Source organism: Lycorma delicatula, chromosome 12 (genome assembly GCF_047948215.1).
Source record: "Lycorma delicatula isolate Av1 chromosome 12, ASM4794821v1, whole genome shotgun sequence".
NCBI classification, from domain to species: domain Eukaryota; kingdom Metazoa; phylum Arthropoda; class Insecta; order Hemiptera; family Fulgoridae; genus Lycorma; species Lycorma delicatula.
In genome coordinates, this window is record NC_134466.1 from 26194843 (window position 1) to 26222162 (window position 27320).

Genomic DNA, 27320 nt, shown 5'->3' on the forward strand with positions numbered 1-27320 from the left:
CTAATACTAGTGATATTTTGTGGTGAAGAAATCATTATTCTAGGAAAAGTAACATATTCTGCTAAAAATTGAATCTAATAGTTATTGAACATCAATCTGCAATAACTTTTTAGAGAGTCCGTTCCTTGGCACCGTCCAGTATTGATCTCAATTGGTTCCGAGAGTTCGCCTCTGAATTTCAGTTCTGATTTAGTGTTTGTGCGAGTCAGTTTTATCATGTTTATTAATTTCAGATGTAGTTCGAGGTATCTCAGAATTTTTAGTAGGGATTCTGTGTGGCTTTCTTTAAGTCCACAATTGTTATCATCATATCTCTACTTCTTTTACTGTTGTAATCGATCATTAACTTGAGAGTTATGATCTGGTCTGGATAGCTCCTCACACGTCTGAAACCTTTCTAGTATTCTCCTAGTTCTTTCTGGAGTTGTAAACCGATCCTATTAAGGATGATTCTTGAAAGAATTTTGTATGTTGAGTCTAGGAATGAGATTCACTTGCAGTGGTTACGGCCTATTTTGGCCATTTTTTTTTGTGCAGCGGGTGGAAGAGGGCTGTCATCTACTGTTCTTTTAGTTATTTTTTCATCCAGATGTTGATAAGCTGTTGATGAAGGGCGATTTTTTCTTGTCTTCCTGCATGTGTCAAGATCTTTACAAAGGTTTGATCTTCTCCCGCCACTTTGTCTTCATCTTACATCGTGCATGGTAGACTTCTTTTATTGCGTGAGGGTTATTGTTTAGTGGTAGTGTTGTTATTGGGGGGCTGGCTTTTCTTACTGAGTTCGGTCAGTTCTTCACAATTTAGGAGTTTGTTGAAATATTTTGCTAGGAATTCCTCGTTGTTTTTATCGTTACGGGACAGATTATAGTTTTCATCCTTCATTAGAAGGGTTGAGGGTTCGTATTTTTAGAATTATTTTTTGACGATTTTGTGGTACTCCCTTGACTGCATTTTGCCGAATTTTTCTTTCACTGATTTAAGTATGTCTTTATGGTGTTGTCTTCTTATTCTCCTTAGGGTTGGTGTGGTTACTGTTCTTTGTTTACTAGGTTTTTGAAAGATGTTTCTGATTGTTGGGATTGATATAATAGTTATGCTTGATATCTCTCTTCCGCTGTTTCGTAGCATTCGCTGTTCCATCACTGATACTTTTTATGGGTTTTTTATTGGGGCCAATTCTTCTGCGATTTGTTACCTTATTAATAAGGTTATTTACCTTATTAATATTTAAAATTAAATACTTTAAATTCCTTTGTCAGTAAGCTTTTAAGTAACGCTTTTTAAAATTAAAAACGCCTGTATTTGATGGATCCTTGTTTACCTTATAAAAATAATATGTTTTCGAATTATTTTCAGTAATCTGTTTCATAAAGTTTAATCATCTTAAACATTATTTTTTGTTTAGAAGGTTCACATATTTAATTTACTGTTTGTTATTTCTAAGTACTACTATGTACTTTAATGAACAACATTAATATTTTTTTTTTGTGACGTCTAAAAAAATACATATCAAAATAGAAGAGTCACTTACTACTGATTTATAAAAGTATTCAACTTGCAGTCTAATATGTATGAATCTGGATTACATCGGATATTACAATGGACATTACAATGGATATCATAGATCTGTAGAAGTGTGTGCATGTGTGTTGATGATAAAACACACTCAGACATATAAAATGTAGTTGTTCAGTATGTATTTCATCATTATTGTTGTTATACTATTATCCTATTTAATAGGATTATATGTACATAACATAAATACACGCACACACTCACGCGCGCGTGCTTGTCCAATATGAGAACACTTCAATAAATTAGAAATTGTACTTACGTTTTTTTGTTGCTATTCGTAGCATCAGTTGAAATTCTGAAATTAGAAAAGGTTTTTATCAGCATCAAATTGATTTATTTAATATAATGAAAATTTGTGAACAGTTTAATAGTAAATATATAAATAATTATTAAAACTGATGTATAAAGAATAATTTTATTACATACATTCAAAATTTATCTGTACATAAAAAAATCCTTTAAATGAAACAACTATTACAATCTGTTTAATCATAGTTAGGCCTGTCTAAAAATGCAGAATAAAATATTTTTATTTTAATTTCTATATGTAATACAGAAGCCAATCTGTTTATTCATTGGAGAAATTATTGAAATAGGATAAACAAGAAATCATTTTTATTTTTAAAAAAGGATAAATTATTTTTTTAAATGCGTAACTATTATTATTAAAACAAATCGATTATCATATAACTCCATCATATGGCAATTCAACACTTGAAACTATGAACTTCTGAAGCATTAACCAGAACCTATTTTTGATTTCCAGTAACTCACTGAACATACCCACAAGGATGACTGAGAATATTTGGAAATAAATTATAAAAAATTATTCTGGCTCGGTTTATAATTTCAAAAGATTATGTTTTAAAATAATCTTCAAAGTCAACCCTTATGGAAAAAACAATAGTAAAAAGTAACACAGATATATCTGCAGGTTCTAAAGTACGTCTGAAAATATCGATTTTAATATGCCTTTTTCACATGCATTACTGTAAGCTAGAGCTCCAATATTCACTTCTTTGAAGGATATTAAAAATCTAACTTATCAGTTACTGTAGTAGTGTATTTTATGTTAACGTTTACATTGAATGGTCTCAGTTCAATTACTGGTGAGGTTATGACACATTTACGTGTTATATTTTTCTTTAAATATATATGTAACATCAACAACCTATGATTAGCTATGATAAAAAAAATAATTACGTGTTCAAAATAATAAATGCTTTCTATATTTATTGTTCCGAAGACAAGATGCAATCCCAGTGAACAGAAAATGTATAAGAATTTTACCTGTGTGGACTGCTATTTTATTACCAACATTCCAGAAGAAATAACAAATAAGACAAATCGCAATCATCGTTATCATTGTTAAAATTCCATCATTTTTATATGTAAAATCCTGTCAAATATCTTCCAGTAATCAGTAGAGCAAGTATACAAAGTAAATCTGACACCAGTAAAGTGCTGAATTAATGATCTGAAATGAAAACAGCATTTACCTGCTTATAATTATTAAATTTGTACATCCTCCTAAAGTTTTTCTTACCTACTTCTTTAGTTTGCCGTTCAAGGGACCAAAGATCACACAAAAATTAAATGTCGTGCCTCCATTATGAAAAATCTTAATTGCTGAGAAAGCATTCCAGAATATTTCTCTCCAGTACTTCATCAGGACATTATCTGATGTGTTACAAGGAGATTCCAGGCATTAAACATTTTTTTTTTTTTTTGTCTTCAGTCATTTGACTGGTTTGATGCAGCTCTCCATGATTCCCTATCTAGTGCTAGTCGTTTCATTTCAGTATACCCTCTACATCCTACATCCCCAACAATTTGTTTTACATACTCCAAACGTGGCCTGCCTACACAATTTTTCCCTTCTACCTGTCCTTCCAATATTAAAGCGACTATTCCAGGATGCCTTAGTATGTGGCCTATAAGTCTGTCTCTTCTTTTAGCTATATTTTTCCAAATGCTACTTTCTTCACCTATTTGCCGCAATACCTCTTCATTTGTCACTTTATCCACCCATCTGATTTTTAACATTCTCCTATAGCACCACATTTCAAAAGCTTCTAATCTTTTTTTCTCAGATACTCCGATTGTCCAAGTTTCACTTCCATATAAAGCGACACTCCAAACATACACTTTCAAAAATCTTTTCCTGACATTTAAATTCATTTTTGATGTAAACAAATTATATTTCTTACTGAAGGCTCGTTTAGCTTGTGCTATTCGGCATTTTATATCGCTCCTGCTTCGTCCATCTTTAGTAATTTTACTTCCCAAATAACAAAATTCTTCTACCTCCATAATCTTTTCTCCTCCTATTTTCACATTCAGTGGTCCATCTTTGTTATTTCTACTACATTTCATTACTTTTGTTTTGTTCTTGTTTATTTTCATGCGATAGTTTTTGCGTAGGACTTCATCTATACCGTTCATTGTTTCTTCTAAATCCTTTTTACTCTCGGCTAGAATTACTATATCATCAGCAAATCGTAGCATCTTTATCTTTTCACCTTGTACTGTTACTCCGAATCTAAATTGTTCTTTAACCTCATTAACTGCTAGTTCCATGTAAAGATTAAAAAGTAACGGCGATAGGGAACATCCTTGTCGGACTCCCTTTCTTATTAGGGCTTCTTTCTTATGTTCTTCAATTGTTATTGTTGCTGTTTGGTTCCTGTACATGTTAGCAATTGTTCTTCTATCTCTGTATTTGAACCCTAATTTTTTTAAAATGTTGAACATTTTATTCCAGTCTACGTTATCGAAAGCCTTTTCTAGGTCTATAAACGCCAAGTATGTTGATTTGTTTTTCTTTAATCTTCCTTCTACTATTAATCTGAGGCCTAAAATTGCTTCCCTTGTCCCTATACATTTCCTGAAACCAAATTGGTCTTCTCCTAACACTTCTTCCACTCTCCTCTCAATTCTTCTGTATAAAATTCTAGTTAAGATTTTTGATGCATGACTAGTTAAACTAATTGTTCTGTATTCTTCACATTTATCTGCCCCTGCTTTCTTTGGTATCATAACTATAACACTTTTTTTGAAGTCTGATGGAAATTCCCCATTTTCATAAATATTACACACCAGTTTGTATAATCTATCAATCGCTTCCTCACCTGCACTGCGCAGTAATTCTACAGGTATTCCGTCTATTCCAGGAGCTCTTCTGCCATTTAAATCTTTTAATGCTCTCTTAAATTCAGATCTCAGTATTGTTTCTCCCATTTCATCCTCCTCAACTTCCTCTTCTTCCTCTATAACACCATTTTCTAATTCATTTCCTCCGTATAACTCTTCAATATATTCCACCCATCTATCGACTTTACCTTTCGTATTATATATTGGTGTACCATCTTTGTTTAACACATTATTAGATTTTAATTTATGTCCCCCAAAATTTTCCTTAACTTTCCTGTATGCTCCGTCTATTTTACCAATGTTCATTTCTCTTTCCACTTCTGAACACTTTTCTTTAATCCACTCTTCTTTCGCCAGTTTGCACTTCCTGTTTATAGCATTTCTTAATTGCCGATAGTTCCTTTTACTTTCTTCATCACTAGCATTCTTATATTTTCTACGTTCATCCATCAGCTGCAATATATCGTCTGAAACCCAAGGTTTTCTACCAGTTCTCTTTATTCTGCCTAAGTTTGCTTCTGCTGATTTAAGAATTTCCTTTTTAACATTCTCCCATTCTTCTTCTACATTTTCTACCTTATCTTTTTTACTCAGACCTCTTGCGATGTCCTCCTCAAAAATCTTCTTTACCTCCTCTTCCTCAAGCTTCTCTAAATTCCACCGATTCACCTGACATCTTTTCTTCAGGTTTTTAAACCCCAATCTACATTTCATTATCACCAAATTATGGTCGCTATCAATGTCTGCTCCAGGGTAAGTTTTGCAGTCAACGAGTTGATTTCTAAATCTTTGCTTAACCATGATATAATCTATCTGATACCTTGCAGTATCGCCTGGCTTTTTCCAAGTGTATATTCTTCTATTATGATTTTTAAATTGGGTGTTGGCAATTACTAAATTATACTTCGTGCAAAACTCTATAAGTCGGTCCCCTCTTTCATTCCTTTTGCCCAGCCCGTATTCACCCACTATATTTCCTTCCTTGCCTTCTCCAATGCTTGCATTCCAATCTCCAACTATTATTAAATTTTCATCTCCTTTTACGTGTTTAATTGCTTCATCAATCTCTTCGTATACACACTCTACCTCATCATCATCATGGGCGCTTGTAGGCATATAGACGTTAACAATCGTTGTCGGTTTAGGTTTTGATTTTATCCTTATTAAGATGATTCTATCGCTATGCGTTTTGAAATACTCCACTCTCCTCCCTATCTTCTTGTTCATCACGAAACCTGCTCCTGCCTGCCCATTATTTGACGCTGAGTTAATTACTCTAAAATCACCTGACCAAAAGTCGCCTTCCTCTTCCCACCGAACCTCACTAATTCCTACTATATCCACATTTGTCCTACCCATTTCCTTTTTTAAATTTTCTAGCCTACCAACCTTTTTTAAGCTTCTAACATTCCACGCTCCGACTCGTAGAATGTTATTTTTTAATTTTCTGGTGACCCCTTCCTTAGTAGTCCCCACCCGGAGATCCGAACGGGGGACTATTTTACCTCCGGAATATTTTACCAAGGAAGGCGCCTCCATTATTGGTATGTGAAAATGCAGAGAGCCACATTTTCTTGGAAAAAAAGCAGCTGTAGTTTTCCATTGCTTTCAGCTGCGCAGTACTCAGAGGACTGAGTGATGTTGATACGGCCGTTTAAGTCGTCCTGACTCACGCCCCTAACAACTACTGAAAGAGTTGCTGCCCTCTTTCAGGAATCATTCCTTAGTCTGGCTCTCAACAGATACCTCTCCGATATGGTTGCACCTTCGGTCCAGCTACTCTGTATCCCTGAGCACTCAAGCCCCCTCACCAACGGCAAGGTCTCATGATTCATAGAGGAGGATTAAACATTTACGGCGATAATATAAAAAATTTATTAATTTACAACCAATATTTCAATACTGTAAGCACATTCAGTACGCTTCCATGGATATTTCTTTTATCAAGCTAAATGTCCAATAACATCACCACATCACCACATTTACCCTCTCCATTCTATTAAATGCACCTATATATCTTTGAAATAATTTAAATGCAAGAAAATGATTGTCGTGAAATGTGTCCAATAAGTCATCACATATCATCTCTTATTCTGTCATAAATCTGTATAATGTTGTCATTATTTATGTTAAACGAAATGGAATTCAATTGAATCAAAAAAAAAAGTTATAGAGGAATCAAGTTATGGGACAAATTTCTTATCTCAAATCTACTCTGATATGTTAACAAAGTATAAATATTTTCCATTACTACCCATGAGAAATATATTTTCATAAACTACTTGGTTTGACCTCAGGCAGAGAGCACTATCTAGCCACCACAAATTCATAGAAGCGATAAATATTCATACAAAAAAACAAGATGAAATAAATAAAAATAACATTTTTATCTAATTTTAATATAAATCGGATGGTAATTCGGACAAAATTATAAAAAATTCTGTTACACTTGATAAGACTCAGGGTTATTTAAATGACTTATTTAATTTTTAAATATTCTTATAAATGTTCACTTTTTGTTGCTCCTGTTTGAATGTTGGAACTTTAATTTTTATTTATTATAGGACTTTTAAATTTAAAGATCTTCGGCTTCAGTCAGATTTACTCGGCTCTTTACACTTCACTCGGCCTCTTTCGGTTGCACTCGTCTCCTGATGGGATCACTCGGCTCTTTACAATTCACACCACTCCTTTGGATGCACTCGGCTCCTGACGAATCAGCGGCCCCGCCAACATTATATACGCAAGATCTTCACTGCATTAGTTCAGTCCTACGCTAGTTATACGCCAGTTCAGTTCCAGCTCAGCTCCACTTCTCTCCCAGTAATTTTACTTAAAGAAATATTACAATTACAATGAAACAATTATAATTAATGTTATATTTCAAACATGTACAAACAATTAATATTATTTATATATATATATATATATATTTATTTACATACAAATAATGTTTCGATTACAATAAAATATTTATAATAACAAGAAATCAAGATTTTAATTAGTAAAAGAATCAGTGCCAATTTTTCAACAACGTTAAACGATTTATTTATTTCACAAGTAATTTTGCAAAATCAATGGTACAGTGATTTATTATGATAATAAATGCTTTGATAAATGTAGGGTCCTAGAGTACAATTTCAGATTTCAAAATATATTTCTAACGATGGTACTGAAAATTTTATGCTTTGTTTAAATAAATTTGAACTGAATAAATTAAAAAGAATTCGTTAAATGATGAATGCCATCCTTATAAATAGTTTTTTTTTTTGTTATATGGGAAAATATGTTTCTCAAAACGTCTGTAGTAATATGAAAAGGAAGAGACAAATTCATAGGCTCCATATAAAGCAACTATAATGAAATAACGATGTACTATTTTGTCGCAGTATCAAAACATGATTATCCAGTGACAACCTCCGAGCACATCTCAATCACACGAAGCAAAAATCAGATCTTTACCTGGTAAAATAATGCGAATGTACTTTGGGATTCTTTTTGGTGAGGGATACTCTACCACATTTTCCTTACAGAACAAACAACAATCATCACTAAGTATTACGTCATTGACTTACAAGATGAAGGGAAGCCTGGAAGGTCTTGTTCCAAGAGGATAATGTTCATATTACATTTCTGCTTTTACTTTGAAACACTGTAAGAACTCAATTAGTATGTGCTACCCGCCCGCCACTCGGCGTAGAGATAGTTCCATCAATTTATCATCTTTTTGGTCGACTTAAGAAATTGTGAAAAGTGAAGAAATTCGATTCTAATAAGACGCTATCGAAATGTATAAGGGCAAGTCGAATTTGTCACTTCTACGAAAAAAAAGAAAGTTTCACTTCCTGAGAATTGGAATGTATGAATCGCAGTAGTGGGAGATCGCACAGAAATTAGTAAGCAAGTTACTTGACTGAACTCCGTAAATGAAATTCTTGTTTGTATTTCAACCTCTTTGTTCATCATATTGTAAAAAAAATATAATAAAACTTACTCACGTTTCAGTAATATCGATTCCTGATACTATCGAATCTGCCTCACTGAAAGAAAGTATAAATATATTTAACTATAATTTCAAAATCATTTATAAATAATTCTAAATACATAATACAAAAATCAGTAGTTATTTTATGAAATATTAAATATATTTTCTTTAAATAATGGCGTGATACAAGTTTTGTATTCGCTGCTTTTCTGTACAACATAAAATATAGATTTTAAAATAACGAAAATTGTTATAATAATTTTTTCTCATGTTTTACATTCATATTTTTTTGAAGTTTCAGTTTTATAAGCAATTAAAATATGAAAAATTCTTAAATTTCCTTTATTCTTTAACCTTATATTCACGGTCACAAGTATAGTTGCATTTTTCCATTTCAAAATTAATTAATCAATGAAAGTAAAATATCAGAACGAAATCCATTTGGATTATATATGTATATTATATATATATATATATATGTGTGTGTACCTGTAAAGCAACTTGTCCTGACTGACTGATCCATCAACGCCAAGCAAAAACTACTGAAGATAAATGGATGAAAATTTGTGTACATCTTCCTCTTACGGTGTAAGTGCACACGAAAAGGGATTTTATGAAATTCCGAGTTAAACGGTTAAAATGTAATAATTAAATTTACTGTTTTTTTAATTTTTTGGTAACAAGTGAAGATATCGACTTAGTTTCTAGTGTCTGTAATTTTCTTATAAATATCTAGAAAGTAATTTCTAGGTTTTTTGAAATTCGACTATGCAAGCGGTAACAACATGTAAAAAAATTTGAACAATCATTGCAAATATTCTCCATTTCCGATTACGATAAATGGATATTAACTACATTGAGGCTGGAATCTACTAATAAATATCCTCTTTTTTCTCTTTCTGTTTAGCCTCTGGAATCACCTTACGGTATTACTTTGGAGGATGATATGTATGCATGTAAATGAAGTGTAGGATTATACAGTTTCAGGTCGACAGTTACTGAGATATATAGTTAATTGAATCACAACCACCAACGAAAAACACCGATATCTGTATCAGTATCCAACGGTCTTGTACTCAAATCTGTATAAAAGTAACTGCCTTTTCAGATAAATTTCTAAAAATCATTTTCGGGTTTTTTGAATTTCAATTTTTTAAGTGGTGCGACGATGTACGGCGTGGAGCCTCAACATTACTATATATGCGACGCGACTGGCTGCATCTGCCTCCTGTTACTTGACTAAAAACAAAAGTAATTAAAAAAAAGACAAACGAAGTACGGTCACCTCCAAGTAGTTTTTGTCTGGTAATGGTAAGACCCGAGAAAAATACACTTTTACACATACGAACTACGGGTAACTAATTATAACTAATATTTTTTAGATGGAGGCCGAATGTTTTGAAGCACACATTCTTAGATTACTCAATGTTTCGGGTATAGAACTTTTGCTGAAAAATTTACAATATACTGAATTTTTCGAGCGAACGAACCATAGCCGGCTAAATATCCCCTGACTGCAAGGGAAGTGCAAGTAAATATACCGCACGGGCGAAGCCGCGATGGAAACGCTACTATATATATATAAAGTATAAATGAGAAAGAAGTTAAGGAAATAAAAGCTGAAATCTGAAAATTTAAAGAAAACATTTTTTAAACTTCAAAAAGCTATTGTTTATTTATTAGAAAAGAAACAACGAGTTTTCAATACTTATAGAATCTTACGATGCTGAAGATAAAATATTTAAGGGGAAAATGAATTATTAGGAACTGAGGTTTACGAAGTAGAAAAACAATTAGTAGAATTACAGCAGTACAGTAGAACTGAACGATTTGAGAATTTACGAAGTCCTTAAAGTAATAAAAGAAATGGCAAAACCACTACAAACTATAATATATGAACCTAAAGTTAATGCATCGCAAGGGCTGTTTGTTAAGAGAAATCAAGACGTCTCCCATCATTGACAATTCCTATTTTGTTCATTATTGATGAAAAATGGTGAAGATATAAAATGGCCGGGCAGTGAAGATTCAGACAAAAACTAAAAAAAAAAAAATATTTACGAACTTCGCATATTAAAGGAAATTTACCTGACGGACCGGTGTACATTAATGAGATTCTCTCACAATACTATCGAAACTTTCTCAACGAAGTCACACTGTTTATTAAAAGGAAAAATTGTGAAGATTCCAAATTGGAAAAAAGTTTTCAATAGGAAGGAGAACGGTCCAAAAAAATGGTGGATATCATCAAAGTAAGGGATTTGGAATCACTCGGAAATGTACCGACCAATATGACTACAAGAGGTTCGTCAGCTGTAATTTAATGTGATTTTGAACTTTGTAATGTTTAGTGTGTTATTCTATAAAATTTTATGATGTCTGGATTTAATTATCTGGGTAATACTGTGGATGATTACATACGCAAAGAGACAGTTATTTTGGTTACGAATCAAATTTTAAGTAAGCATAATGTTAAAGTAGTTGATAATTTACACATAAATATTCTTACCAATAATAAGAACTTAAATAAATTTATTTAACGGTTATATAATTTTAAAATATATTCTTGATAGTAACTAACGTAACTTTTGATATGCATTTTTATTTTAGTTTAGACGGCTTACAAAGTCATAAACAAATGCTGTAAACTTAATATATGTGATAGGTCGTGCATCTTTGTCAAAAATAATCTAAATTTCATATCTTTTCATGTGAATTGTTATTGGAATGTAACGAATTAAGCATTATAATAAAATCTGATAATTGTGATTGGTTACAACCGATTGTGATTTACATATCGCCTTAACATACTTACTGAGGAATACGAGGTTAATATAGTTGGTGATATTAACAGTCATATTAAGTTCAAGACCCTTTAATTTATGAATACATAAAAGTTATGGGCAAAATTGTGTTACAATCCTCCATTATGGTTATACGATTTTTAATGAAAAATATTATACTAGTGTATAGAAAAATATTAATAAAAATTTAGGAAAATAATTTAATTACGAAATATTTTTAAAACTACTATAACTGGTCGCTTTTCCAATCGATTTACCTATGGGTTATGGGAGTAATCAAAATGTAGAATATAATGTTAAAAGACTTAACGGTAAACAAAAAGGACTATTACAACATTTTCGTTTCAAGAAAATTGTGATAATTTGCGTAGTCGTAAAGATGATTCGGTGGATAAATTATTGGCTATTTTATTCATATTATCAAATTACATTGAACTTTGGAGACGGCCGCTTATACTATCCGATAAAAACGACCCTTAGAATTTTGAATTGTAGAAGGTTTCATTAACTAAAATATTGTCCGGAACAAAATATTTAGTAAACTAAAATGGGACGTTTCAATACTATTTTTAAAAAGTGAATATAAATATTAAAAGAATATTAATCAATAAAAGAAAAGGAAATTTGAAACTAATAAAAGTGGTAATAAGGACTTCACTATGTACTACATCATAATAAGAACTACATCCAGTTGTTGCCATGGTGATCGACGAGATCATTACGTGACAGTGACAGAAATCGAAAATGTAACCGGAATGAAAAAAAACTACAGTGTACCCCATTTTAAAGGAACATTTGAAAAAAAAGGACGATGAGTTCCATACCAACTGAAGAAGCATCAAAAAGCGACGAAATTATTTTCTCTTTATGAAAGAGAAGGCGAGAAATTCTTGAATCGAATAACGACTACTGCAGAAACATGGAAGTGATTTTTAACTTGAACTGAAGTCACAAAGCAGTGTTTGGAAGAGTGAATATTCTTCGAGACTAAAGCCATCGCATCCAGTCAAATTTGAAGCAAATGACGATTTTTTTCTTACAATAAGCAGGGTATTACTGCTACCGAGAGAGTCAAACGGTATTAATATGACAGCTACTTACTAGAGAAACCTCAGAAAATTTTACTACCGAAAATTTGAAAACTACATCCAAAAAATATCGGGTGGTGTGATACCATTGCATGACCATGCTTCGCCGCACATTGCATGTTCATATTTTAATCGATTTCGTTTGAAGAACCAATCGCTATTCACCATAAAGTACTGATTAGCCCCCTCCGGATTTCGATCTCTTTCCTAAACTGAAAGAACGCTCCTAGGTGAACGTTTTAGAGTTTGAAAAGTTATCAGCTTCCGCGATCCAGGAAATTCGACACTTCCACAAAGGTTCGTCTCCTGAGCGAAACCCAAAAGATGCTAAACCTTTGGTTAGCATGCATTTACACGTGGGAGGATTACATCGAAGAGCTGAAAATTTGATTTCCATTTAAAATGTTCCTCAAAATGGTCTATGTTAAGGTTGTTTTTACAATCTTCTTTTATAGTACATTTTGTACATTTTGGTATAATATGTAGCAATTTACTCAAAACATAATCTACAACAAACTGTAAGAAATTGTGTTGTTTGAAGAATATATTTTCTCTCAGACGAAAAGATTTGAACTCGTATAAACGGTTTATTTTTTTAAAATATTTACGGATTAAAATTTTTAAAGTCCTTAAAAATAGAAGTTTCTGTATTATATTAGTACAGACACACGTAGAGCTTGTTCTCTATTTACTCTACTGAAATACAGGCCACATTCAAGTAAACAATGAGAAGTAAATAACTGGCAGAATATTCAAATGTATAAAAGTCGATCGTATCAGATTGTACTACAACATTTTATATTCAAATAAATTTTGTTAAAATACTTGAATATTTGTAAGTATATATTCTAAACCAAAATTTTCTGATTAAAATATAAATATAATATTCATCAGAGTTATTACGTAAACAAAGGTCCTATTGTGATAACGACTTTCTGAATTTGCAGCTGGAGATGTGAATCTAATTCTATTGTACGCTTGTGCTAATTTTACGGTTCAATACTTGTATATTGGTATAGAACAAGAAAATTATATAAAAATAAGAGATTTTTAGATGAACTTTGTAAAAAAGAAGGCATTTTGCAATCCATAATTCCAATAAATAGAATCCTTGAATTAAATGCTACATTTTGATTACTTACGTATATATTATTCCTCCTTTGATTCTGAAAAAAAAAATTAGTTTTGATTTAGTATAGTATTATTGGAATTTGCAATCTTTTTTTTTATTAACTAATATTTTCTTTCTGTTTTTGTTCAGTACATTTATGACTCGGTGTTAAATATAGGTTGGAAAAAATAATACAAATGATTAATTGAAGAGAGGATTATTTCAATAACCCTCTGTCGATGACTATTCTAAGCGAAAAGAGGCTTGTGTCAGTAATGTACAAAAACATCATTGTACTGACTGCGTTATTTATTTTAAAGTTTACAAAGGCCTTATGATCTTTAATTATTAAATTACGACGAATGAGTTTTTCGATAGCTGCATGCGTATCGATAAAATTACGTAACTTCTTTTCATCGTATTTTTATGAGATTATAATCTGGTGGATCACATCAATGTTGCATCCCTTGTATAAATTACGAGGCTCGGCTGATAAATTTTGTACACTAGCGTGCTGCACGGAAACAAAAGGTACTGTCGAGTAGAGTGTGGCAGCACGTGATAGCTAAAATTCCCCTCTACAAACCTGCGATAATGCGTTGAAATCCGTTTAAATGCAGTTACAATGTAGTCGAGTACGGCCAATATGTCAACACGGGTAAAACAGCGCGCAGTGATAGAATTTTTAACAGCAGAAAATGTGAGTCCTACGAATATTTTTCATCGTTTAAAAACGGTATACGGTTGTGAAACTATTGACTGGAGTACTGTGAATAGGTGGGCGTTGAAATTTAGTGAATGTGAAGCAGTTAATGCGACAATTAGACGAGATAATAGACGCACCTCGCAGCGGAAGACCGGTTTCTGTCACTGACGAGAAACGTCGAAAGGAGGTGGATGATTTGCTTCAAAGTGAGCGGCGAATCACTCAGCGAGCATATCTAAAGAACGAGTAGGCCATATTATTGAACAATTGGGTTACCGTAAATTCTGTGCACGATGGGTACCGCACAAACTCTCTTATGGCTCTCCACAACCTGAATTTTGAGTCTATTTCGCATCCGCTGTACTCGCCGGTTTTGGCTCCGTGCGACTTCCACTTCTTCCATCATCTCAAGAGAGATTTCAAAGGTAATCATTGCATCACCGACGATGAAGTGAAGGAATCTGTGGCCTCTTGGATCCTAGAAAGACCACCAGAATTTTTCAGTGAAGGAATGCAAAAACTTGTCACACGTTGGGAAAAGTGTATCATTGGAAACGGAGATTACATGTAAAATAATACTGCATTTTGCAACTAAGGTATTATTCTTTTATTCATTTTTTTATTTCATTCCAATGCTACGTATATGTGTGCAAAATTTAGCAAGAGCCTAGAATTACTTAACTTTTTTTATCATTCGTTACTTTAATATAAAATAAGCCGAATTTAATATTGAAATCCCCAGTGCTAAGACTTAAATTTTACAATCTGCGGACGATAACTTCTTATTCTGTCTTCGACCTCTTATTTACTGTATATGGTATCACAATAGTAATTCTAGCCGAGAGTAAAAAGGATTTAGAAGAAACAATGAACGGCATAGATGAAGTCCTACGCAAGAACTATCGCATGAAAATAAACAAGAACAAAACAAAAGTAATGAAATGTAGTAGAAATAACAAAGATGGACCACTGAATGTGAAAATAGGAGGAGAAAAGATTATGGAGGTAGAAGAATTTTGTTATTTGGGAAGAAAAATTACTATAGATGGACGAAGCAGGAGCGATATAAAATGCCGAATAGCACAAGCTAAACGATCCTTCAGTAAGAAATATAATTTGTTTACATCAAAAATTAATTTAAATCTCAGGAAAAGATTTTTGAAAGTGTATGTTTGGAGTGTCGCTTTATATAGAAGTGAAACTTGGACGATCGGAGTATCTGAGAAGAAAAGATTAGAAGCTTTTGAAATGTGGTGCTATAGGAGAATGTTAAAAATCAGATGGGTGGATAAAGTGACAAATGAAGAGGTATTGCGGCAAATAGATGAAGAAAGAAGCGTTTGGAAAAATATAGTTAAAAGAAGAGACAGACTTATAGGCCACATACTAAGGCATCCTGGAATAGTCGCTTTAATATTGGAAGGACAGGTAGAAGGGAAAAATTGTGTAGGCAGGCCACGTTTGGAGTATGTAAAACAAATTGTTGGGGATGTAGGATGTAGAGGGTATACTGAAATGAAACGACTAGCACTAGATAGGGAATCTTGGAGAGCTGCATCAAACCAGTCAAATGACTGAAGACAAAAAAAAAAAAATGGTATCACAGACGAAACAAAGAGAATGATGAGTGAGAAATCTCTACGTAAAAGTAGACATGACCCGACACACAAATAATGGTATTTGTCTCAATTCTTTGGTTCGTTACGTCTCGTAGATTCAAACACTGTACTGTATACAATTGAATGAAAAATCATTATAGTATTCCAAAGACAAAACACCAGTGATGTATTTACTTTTAGCCGTAGGTTTACGAATCTTTTGATACCGATAAATTATGATTATTATTATTATTATTATTAAATTATTATTATTTTTTAATTCTCATTAACTAATTAACTCTAATTCTAATTCTGTTTTTAAAGCTATTATGTCCAAGGCAAAATTGTAAGGATTTTTCTTTTCTGTATCCATTGCATCCATAATCTTTTCCATAAAAATATTATTAAAATAATTATTGTTCATTTTCATTTACCAAATGAATATTGTTCTGCTATTTATATATTTCCATATAGATGAGAGATTCTAACCGATTACAAACTATATGTTTAAATAATTTCATGTTTAATACGTACATAATATTACTGTAAGCACAAACTTTAATCACCTCAAGAATATTCTAGCTTCGGCTGCAATAATTTGGATTTATATTTTTAAATATGCAGCCGAGAAAAAAATTAATTTGTAAATTCTGAAGAAGCTCACTCAACTATTGGCTTTTGTTATTTTTATCGCTATTAGTTTTGTCTCTGTTAATTCATTTTTCGTGTTATCGTTTATCTATAAAGTGTTAATAAAAATTGATTTGAAGTGCTAGTGAAAACAAATTCCTACGAAATATTAAACTTATGACCCAGTTTGATTGCAATTTTTTTTATTTCACTTTAAATTATATTTTATAAATCTATGTATGTATGTGACGTGCTAAAAAAAATCGGTATCTTTTGTAATAGGCGCGACTATTTTTGCATTTGATATATTCAACTGTTATTCAATTTATTTATATATAACTTAATTGATTATGTTGGTGTTTATGTACAGAAAACAAGAATCTGTTTTTCTTCGGTGTTCGTGAAAAATAATAGAATATTACTGAAATCCATGACGAATCCCGTGTGAGATTTCCTAATCCTCTACTTTAGACCAGTCAACATCTACAAAAGCTGAAATAAAATTTGAAAATATTGGCATAAAACTAGCTACAAGATTTATTATCTTGTTTGCAGCAAGATGGGGATCCTCCTCATTGTGTTCTTAGTAAAATCTTATCTCGATAAAACATTTCTTGAACGGACAGGGCGCTAAGGAACAACGCGTTAATGTTATTTAATTCCTTGCGAATTTTCAACCTGCGACAATGTTAACCACATGGTTTCTTCAAATGAAATTGACCGGAACCACTTCAAACAGTCTATCTTATAAAACTGGACCAAACTTTATATTAGAAAATGTATAACTCAGCGGTTAAATGTTGCTACGAATTAATAAAAGCAGAATTACAACACAATGATAAACCAATAATACTAATTATCACGGAGTTCGTTAGAACTTCGTCGGTAAGAGGCGACAACGGCAACGACCTACGTTTACAGTTGTAAATATGACCTAACCTAGCAGTGAAATGAAAACGGGGGAAAAAATAAGCGGGAAAACATTATATTTCAGTTCAGTTAGATTAGTAATAAAAAATACTTTCAAAAAATACCTCGAATTTTGTTAAACAACGGTGTTTTTCCATTTGATTAATCGAATATGTCATTTTATTCATTTTTTTAATCTACCTTTACGAATCGCATTGTATATAGCAGTACTTGATAGTACAAGGAATCGAACAAAAACTTGATAATGTACTGGAAATAATAAAATTTTAATGAAAATATGCTACAGTTTGTTGTAATAGTAAATGCTGTTTTGTTAAAGAAAAACTGAAAATGAAACAATTTTTTTAATTCTTACAACTACTTTAAAAAAAAATTAAAAATATTAGTTTAGAAGAGATTATGCTACTTTTATTAAAGAAGGAAAAAAAACAAAATAAATTCGACTAGTAAAATCGAATTTAACGATAAAAATCGAGGGTTACACTTACAAATAATAAGTGCAATCTTACATCACAGATTTTTGATTCGTAAAGGTCATTCATTATAGTAATTTTATTAAAAAAAAAATAATATTGTACGAAGTGAATGAAATGGCTATCAACAAAAAAAAATTGGTCGTGAAATTCAATTTGTTTGCTGTTAGGCAATAAATTTTAATAATAAATTCATAAGATAACAATCAGTAATTCATAAAAAATTAAAAGAATAATCTAAGAAAAAGCAGTGATATAAAAAAAATAACAATGAAATTGTAAACCGTACGGTAAGAGTCTCTCAGATATCATTTATTCCGCTCAAAAAAAAAAAAAAAAATTATATAATAATATATTAATATATAATAGATATTAAACAATGTTTAAGCGTTTCATATAATAAGCAAAAAATAAAAAATAAAAATTTGTTACAAAACTCTATATGTAATACATATCACATTTACAGAAATGATACAGTTCTTATGATTATTCGTTGTTTAATAAATGAAATCGGGCCGGTAAGAGTTTTGTAACAATTTTTTTCTATTTTTTGCTTATTATATGGAACGCTTATTATCTATTATTGTATATTACATATATCTAACATGTATTTTTTTTTTTTAATTCTAAATTAATAACAGATATGATAATAAAATGTAGTGTCTTACCTTTTTTGATATCAGTATCGTTTTGTTAAACAGTTTTATTTATATTACAGAAATTTTTGTTTTTTGAGCGGAAGAAATGATATCTGCGAAACCCTTACCATACGGTTTAAAATTTCATTAAATTTTTTTGGATATAAAGTATCGCTATTTGTTTTCTTTAAATTTCTCATATTAATTTTTTTTATTTTCTAGTGATGGGAAGACTCACAGTTAGCCCACCCTTATATTTATGATATTTATTGCAAAAATAGTATTTTCTTACATAATTGTATCCGGGATTGCGTCAAGAAGCTGAAGAAGTGTGGGTAATAATGCTTTTTCTTTTTCACCGGGTTTATTTTCCAAAATCCCTAATTGAATTCTAAAATAAAAATGAAAACAAAGAAAATTATTAAAAAAAAATATAATGTTCAATTTGTTTTTCATTAGATAGTAAAATTAAAAAAAAAAATTGTGTAATTAACATTTCTTTCTAATCGATCCAAATAACGCAATAAGCAAATTTGCTGATATTTTATAAAATTGTAGCGATAATTTTTCTTAGATTTCGTAATATAATAAATAAAAATAATAAGCATTATTTTTGAAAAAAATGTTAATAAGAGAAATTAAATGTTTGATTATGCATTTGTACTCTTATTATTAATAATAATAATTAAAATTTTATGAAAAGTTTAATTAAAATTGAAAGAATGATTTTTAACTGAAGGTAGAAATTTTGAGATTATTCTCAAAATTTGTGTCATCACTGGTTGCAAATAGATAGTTCAATTATAACAGTTTTAGGAACGTTAAGCTTTATAATACCGTTTCTATTCTATTTTTAATTTGATATGCACTTCCTCCTTCATTTTCTTTCCAGCAACCAAGCAGTTAAATTTACTACTTCCAGAATTTAAGGCAAAATAAGAGTTAAATTTTTTTTTTGTTTTCCGTTTTCTTTTTTTATTATTATAATTTTATAACAAGTAATTTTTATAAACTCAATAGAAATTAAAACGTAATTAATGAAATTATAAAAAAAAAAAAACAAAAAAAACAACTAATTTGACTGATAATTAAAAATTAAAACAGGGTAATCATAAAGGCTTTCCATGATTACAAAATTTTATTACAAAAAAAAAAAAAAAAAACTATTAATTACAGCTGTGCGGTATGCGGAAAAAAATTATCAAGGTTTTTTTACCATGTCTATAAAGTACAACATATTCGCCTTTTTTTCGCTCGTAGAATGCCCAACCGATAATCAATTTCACGCTATGTCTTGGTCAAGATTTCTTCGGTAACTCTAGCAACAGCTTCAGTTATTCTCCGTCTCAATTTGTCCAGATCAGGTATAGTTATTGCATAGACTCTGTCCTTAACATAATCCCAGAGAGGTTATGTTTTGCGGCATATCCAGGTAAATGTTAACTGTTATTGATTGCTCGATGAAAAAGAAGGGACTAATGATTCTGTTGTGCATCAAACCGCACCACACATTTGCTGTAAGGGAATCTCTAATTTTTTCCCTGGTAAAGTATCGAATTTTCTGAACCCTTATTCTTACATTCCGCCCTGTTCGCGAAAGATCAACTACACTTCCACTTTCCTTAAACTTTGCATACCACGCAGCGATAATCTTACTATCACGTGCTAGTCGTCCGTATTCCCTTCTAAAATTTCGCTGCATAGTTGTCGGTGATTTCGACTCGTGATATACATTGCGTTTTCTCCTGGATTGACTCCATCTTATAAAAAATAGATCACAGTGCTCTCTACCCTTCCACTACCTGAAACAAACCAATATAAAAAAATCGATAATTTGCGCTTTCTTTTGCCACAACCCGCACAGCTGTAACTGTAATACATTTTTGTAATCATATTTTATATATATATATATACGTTAGGGTATGATATTTACTAGATGTAAGTGTTAATAATGGAATGTCTTCCTAGTAATCACCTATTAGTAATTATTTGTGTCTAAGAATTATTATTGTACTAGAACCTTGGTTTTTATGTAATATTTCTAGTTAGTCTCTTTGTAGAACTCACCAAGATAACATTTACGGTTATTAAATAAGCACTAGCAGGTTACGGCAAATGTTTTAAACTAAAGGAATATAGTAATAATTATAATTAAAAGAATATTAACTATAAATAAATTAAAATCGTTTTTTAAAACCGTAATTCGTTAAGAAAGTAACTTTTGTATAAATAACTTTTTGGAAAAGGAAACATTTCAGAGATAGGCCGTTATAAACATCTTTGCAAAGGCCAAATTTTAGTTTAGTCTTACGTATTAAATTTGATTCCTTATATACAGAGTGATTCAGGGCAATACTTTGACAATTCATTCCAGAGGCTAAAAATAAGAAAAAAGAAGTTCATATAAACATAGGGCGAAAACGCTTCGTTAGCGAGTTATACAGAATGAAAGATTTCTCCTGAGTTTCAGTTCTTCCGGGTAAATTAAAGCTTTCTGAAATTCTGAGAAGGTCAATTAAGGGGCAAATTTAATTGTTTCTTATGGTTTTTGAGCTGGGAAATCGAAAAAAATAGGTCCCAGAAATGTATCTCTCTTACTTTCTAAGATATCTCATGTAAAACGCCAAGGATAGGGTCAAAAAATACATTTTTTTACTTTTGACGTACAATAACGTTGTTAAATTGGCAATATATATATATATATATATATATATATATATATATATATATATATATATATAATATATAATATAATATTATATATATATAACTGATAGTGGTTTTGGGGTCTGAGGATGTGAAACGCGAAGATAAGTTGAAATTTTTCGGAAGTCAAATCATGGTACTCATTATAATAGGTAGCTTTTTATGAATCTACCTAAATACTAATCTTTTTGTAAATTACAGAATGGAAAAATTTATTAAATAACAAATGATATAATATTTGTAAACCTAAGGAGTTCTTAAGGTCTATATTTTAGAAAAGTAAATGGTATCGGTACTTACACATCATTTTCGTAATATTTACTGCAAAACAAATAAAATATATAAAAACGAATACCTGACAAAAATAAATGCATAAAATAATTTGTTTCAAGCCTCAATAATAATGAATAACATAAAAAATCTTACAGATCAATAACTATGAGTATGTCTACAATTAATATTTTCTGAAAATCCTCTTGTTTAATTCCACTCTTTTTTTTAATAAAAAACTGATGTATTTATGTTCACACTAATACGCGAATACAATGTTTTGGAATCTTTTACATCACCACCATCACAAAGCCATAGGAATGAAAGTGGTATCATGTAGTTATAATCTACATGTTTCAATTGCTGAAATGAACAACTTACAATAGTCGAATTAAATTATGGAGATTTAAAAAAAATATATTGTGGACTTAAAATACTCCAAGCAAATATAAAAATAGCTTCCTTTAAATTCATCATATAATGTTCATTTTCAAATTGTTACAAATTCATCTATAAAGTTAAAATAAAATGAAAAAATTAACAAATTTGTATAAAGTTGCTAAAATATAACATTAACGCATTTTCATTGGATTTATATCTACAGATGTGATTCGTAAATCAGTATTTTAAGTTACATTACCTTTTATGAATCAAATGTTATCAGTCAACCTAATGATTATTAGTTGAAAATAATTTTTATTTAATTGACTAGAAACTATTTTGTTATATTTTTAATTTTTTTAAAATGCATCTGATGGTGATTAATCCATCAGAAATCCAGAAAAATTTACCCTTAAATTAATGGCAGCTACTCATTAAATATTAAGTTACGGAATTTGCAAGATGTCGCAAAAGTATGATACTACTCAATCTAAATTGAAGAACTAAATTTTGTTGAAGGTGTTGAAAACGATAGGCTTCAGATTGAAGATGATTTGTTCCTTAGAATGTACACTGAATGCATTAATAAACTGTTATATTTGCGATAACTTAAACCTCAAGTCAAAATACACCTCACACTTTTAGCCAATAATATTCAGTTGCCACCAATCAAATTACTATCATTTGACAGCAATATTCTGTTGTGGTAATATTACTTTGCTATGCTTAACGACCAAGTTCTTTCTACAAGTGATCTCTCTTATTTTAATAGTTGCATTATCTTTATTCTTCCTTAAAGGAAACAGCATTTGACAAGATAAAATTTTATTCAACACAAATGAGAATCATATAGTGACAATTAAAATATTAGGAAGTAGATTTAGTAATAACTTACAGTCATTCATTATGTACAAAAACTCTAACTCTTTGAAATGTATCTAGAGATACATTTCAAAGAGAGTCATTGTCTAGTACTTTTCTGTTTATTAATATGATCAGTTAATCCGTAAATTGACTTATAGCCATGAGTTTTCCAACTCACGTTGAACTTATTGTAACAGATTTTAACTTCCAAGTTAGACCCTATCATAGGTAAGTTGTGTAAGGAAAGATTAGTTTGTTCAAAAAATTCAGAAATTAAAAAAAAAATAGGACAAATATTGGAATACGTAACTTTTAAAATGGATTTCAAAACCATGCCTCACTCACATCCTGTAGTTCACATAAATTTAACGCTATTATAAAGGGTAGTCAAGGCAACTTACCATAATATTTTAATGAACTCATAAAAACTAGTTACTTGGTTATCATAACAAATCAATTTTCTGTCATATGTATAATTCAAATCTTTATATTTATAAACTTAAAACAACATTCAGAAATAAATATTGACGATTGCAAAGAAATTTCAGAAAAAACAAATATTTTAATTGTTAATACCCTGACCATTTTGTCAAGGAATGTGTCAGTACACGTGTAAAATATTTTTGGAAAGACAGCATTTATTAATTCATGAAACATGCAAACTCCTTCTCAGAAATCACATTTAGAAATGAATATGGAAGATTCACTGTAATATTCGGAAGTAAGCTAAAAATGAAACCAGTTGATTCTCTTAACAACGCCAAGCAAAGATCTTTAAGATTGGGAAAAGCAAGCTTAACCGCAATCTTTCTTTCAATAACAATTATTATGACTTAATTGATGAAAACATAAATTTAGAACATGTATCTGAATTTACATGATTAGTTAACTTCAGATTTATACATCTTTAAGTTACATCATCCCATATTAAAAGCCAAATTTAACAACTAAACGAATTGTTTTTCATGGTTCAGCTAAATATTTAAGTATTTTATCACTTAAAGACAGATTACTGATTGGTCCTATTCTTCAGCAGTCTTTTCTCAGTAATTCTCAGATTTAAACTACATAATTGTTTTCACTGATGAGCCAATGAAATTGTACAGGCAAATTTTGGTCACACCTAGATAGCAATCTACTAAGAATTTTATGGCCATGTCCCGCTGCCCAAGAATTAAAATCTTATACATTTCAAACTGTAACTTATAGTATAGCAAGTGCGCCCTTCTTGGCTACTAGATGTCTTAATCAGATTACCAAGGATAACAAGGATCAATTTCCTGCTCCCGCAGTCTTACTCTGTAAGACTTTGGTGGTTTGTGTTCTCTTGGCTCTATCCTCTGCAGCGTTTCTTTAAACAAGACACCCTCCTGCTGAACCTTTTATACAAACCAATTACACCACCAAGAACACTATACAAATTACAACATATACCCATACACAGTTACACAACAGCATCCTACACTGTTTCTTCTCACACCTACACTCACACCTGTAATTCTAACTCCAAAAGGTTGCGTTGCGTTATGTGTTGTGACACATAACGCAACGCAACCGTAACCCAAGGTGGAAACTATCATAACGATGGGTGGATGGCTCTACGTACTGAGTTTCAAATGATCTTCTCTGGGCACTAGGTTGAACCTAGTTGTACGACGCCCTAACTCCAGTATGCGTGCACTCTGCTGGAGTAGTCTTTTAAATCATCGGTACTCGGGGATCCATTTGAAAAAACCAACAAAAATAAGGGTTTGAAGAGACTTCGACCGACGTTGTCAGCCGAACATTTAACTAGTGATAAGGAAACTAAAAATGTTAGGAGACTGGTACATTTTCTTGTATACGCGGTTTCTTGTTTTGAGATACGAGGAAGGTAAAATCTTTTGGAAAAATTTCTCCCTTCATAAAAAATAAGAGCGTCAAACAGTTTGTGGGTCTCCTAAATCTGTTATAAAGCTCAGAAGCAGCACCCTGCTTGTTAAAGTAATTAAGGAAAACAATGCTGAAAACTGCTAATTTCCCTTAAGTATACATGGACTCACCGAATGATAGTTTAGCCCCATAACACGCTAAATTTTAGCTAGGTAATCGTTTGTAATGACTTTGCTGACTTTGAGTTACCAGTAATTACGAAAGAGTTGTCATAAGCAGTCAGTCACATCTGTGCATAGAATTATAAGAAGGGAGAATTTGTTTGATGTACCATCATCATCGCTAGTTCTGACTTTTTCCAATCCAGCCGTTCTTGACCGAATAATGGTAACCTTTCTGTTCGTGTCACACTATATATATCAAATTCCAATGCTGCTTCTAATGTCAGGATTTTGGTCTCACCAAAACTGGTTGCAAATTGGAACAGGTCTGTGCATGTTGCAGTTATACGGGACATGATGATAGCACATGCGCTGAAGAAGAAAGATGTATAAATTGTAAAAGTCCACACTCAGTAATGTTTCAGGAATGACCACATTATAAGGAAAAAAAGCTATATTAGGGATCAGTACTCAGCAGAAATTGTCCTTTCCTGTGACACTTCGGGAATAGTGAATCCCGAATATGATTATTCAAAGAACTTATTCAACACAAGTTTCTATTTGTTTAATAATTTACGTGTTTAAAGTGTTTATTATATTCAAGATATCTATATGAGAGATATTATTATTTATTTCATTATACAAGTACCGATGAACATTCATAAAAAGGTCCGATTTTTAGGTGGGTATTACGTTCAGATATGAAATCAAGTAATGATTTCTTTTTTATCTTGTAAAGAGTCCTGGTGTTCATATTTCTTATTATTCTTTATCGTGCTGTTCTTTCTTCCTTCAGTCTAGAAAGGTTTATCAAACGATTCACATGTCTCATCTTTTTTGGATCTTAAAAGTTAACCTATCTATAGTTTTCAACGATGTATCAAATCTTTACTAGTATGAATTTATATGGTTCACAGACTCTAAAATATTAAAATAAAAAAAAATTATAAAACATTATAAACTAATTTAAATAAATTAGTCTAAACTATAAATATTTTGCTCACTTCATTATTTACCCAACCGACAACTCTGCATGATTCATTGGGTAAGCACTTAAAATGCACGGAAATAATTGTAGAATTACATTCAGTAGATATGTAAAATTAAGCTATAATCTTAGCAATATTATGAAGGTATATTTTTGGTTTTCCTTTTTTTTGACTAATACAATGAAAATAAGTTGCAGTATATAACATACAAATTCATTTATAAATGAATATATATAAAAATACAACTAAAACACAAAAACATAAACGAATAAGCCATAAAATTTATAAAAAACAAACCAAAAAAAAGAAGAAAACAAAGTAAAACGAGAAAAGTTGTTAAATTAGGTAACACAAAAATAATGAGGGAATAGAAAAGTGTTAAAATATACTATGATGAAGTCTTGGAAGAAAAGGAAAGTAAATCTTCGTTTAATCATAAAATTAAAAGATGAAAATTATGTATTGAGTGTTCTTTGGATGTATCTGTATTCAAGTAGGAATTTTCAAAAGAAAAATATGAAATGAAACATAAAAGTAATAACAGATTGAAATGGAACTCAACTGTATTTATGAGTTGAAAGAGAAGGGGGAGAGGAGAAATGCAAAGAACCAGTTTCCTCCTATTAAAAGATAATTCTGCTAAAGGAGAAATAAGCATCATATAATAAACTAGCCAATTTTAAATAAAATTGTTTTATAAAGACTACTTACTGTTCTTTTAATTTATCAAGTTTACTTTTTCCAAAAAATCTGTAAATTAGAAAAACAAATGGCCATTTTAATAAGTTAATAAAGGAAGTTTAAAAAATAAAAAGCAGAAATCTTATTAAAATTAAGTTAATATTTAGGCTCTGTGTTCATTATTATTATTATTCTTCTTCCCTCACAATAATAATAATTTATAAAAACTATTTTTAAGAATTTTTAATTCAACGTTCCTTCTTTATTTTTTAAACTATCCATGATCTTTTTCTGTTACTTGTTTTAATTATTTTAATTGTATGAAAAATTTGAACTGTTTTCATTAAAACTAAGATTGATTTTAGGGAACGTTGCAAAAACTATATCCCTGAATACTATAAAAATATTTTTATATCCACTCACTTACCAGAAGATACAAATATGTACCTGCATTTAGAATTTAAGCAGTTTTTTTTTAAATCTTTAAAACGTGTGAATCATGCAATTGCATAATATCAATAGCATTCAAAAGAAAACAAAAAAATATCAGCAATGTGTCATCCAAAAGATTTTATTGTATCTGGTAACAGTACAAAACCCAACTCAGGGCTGACATGCTCATGAGGAAAATATAGTACGAGTAGTTCATATCGACATTAATAATAATAGGGTGAGATTTGTAATTTAAACGAATAATTACATGGC

At 30.8% G+C, this 27320-nt stretch overlaps 1 protein-coding gene across 50 annotated transcripts in view; it reads right to left on the reverse strand.

Annotated features, from left to right (window-relative positions):
- The window catches only part of LOC142333458 (uncharacterized), a 338230-nt gene that overhangs the window by 55925 nt on the left and 254985 nt on the right, over positions 1 to 27320 (reverse strand). For 16 of the 50 annotated variants that reach the window (XM_075380628.1, XM_075380652.1, XM_075380646.1 and 13 more), the window contains exons 5-10: positions 26646 to 26684; positions 21698 to 21718; positions 18984 to 19082; positions 13748 to 13771; positions 8727 to 8768; positions 1835 to 1870 (exon numbers count right to left, since the gene is read on the reverse strand). The exons of the other annotated variants lie outside the window; for them this stretch is intronic. In XM_075380628.1, the coding sequence (XP_075236743.1) occupies positions 1835 to 1870; positions 8727 to 8768; positions 13748 to 13771; positions 18984 to 19082; positions 21698 to 21718; positions 26646 to 26684 (261 nt within the window). The remainder of the gene's footprint in view (positions 1 to 1834; positions 1871 to 8726; positions 8769 to 13747; positions 13772 to 18983; positions 19083 to 21697; positions 21719 to 26645; positions 26685 to 27320) is intronic. 50 annotated transcript variants of the gene reach the window in all.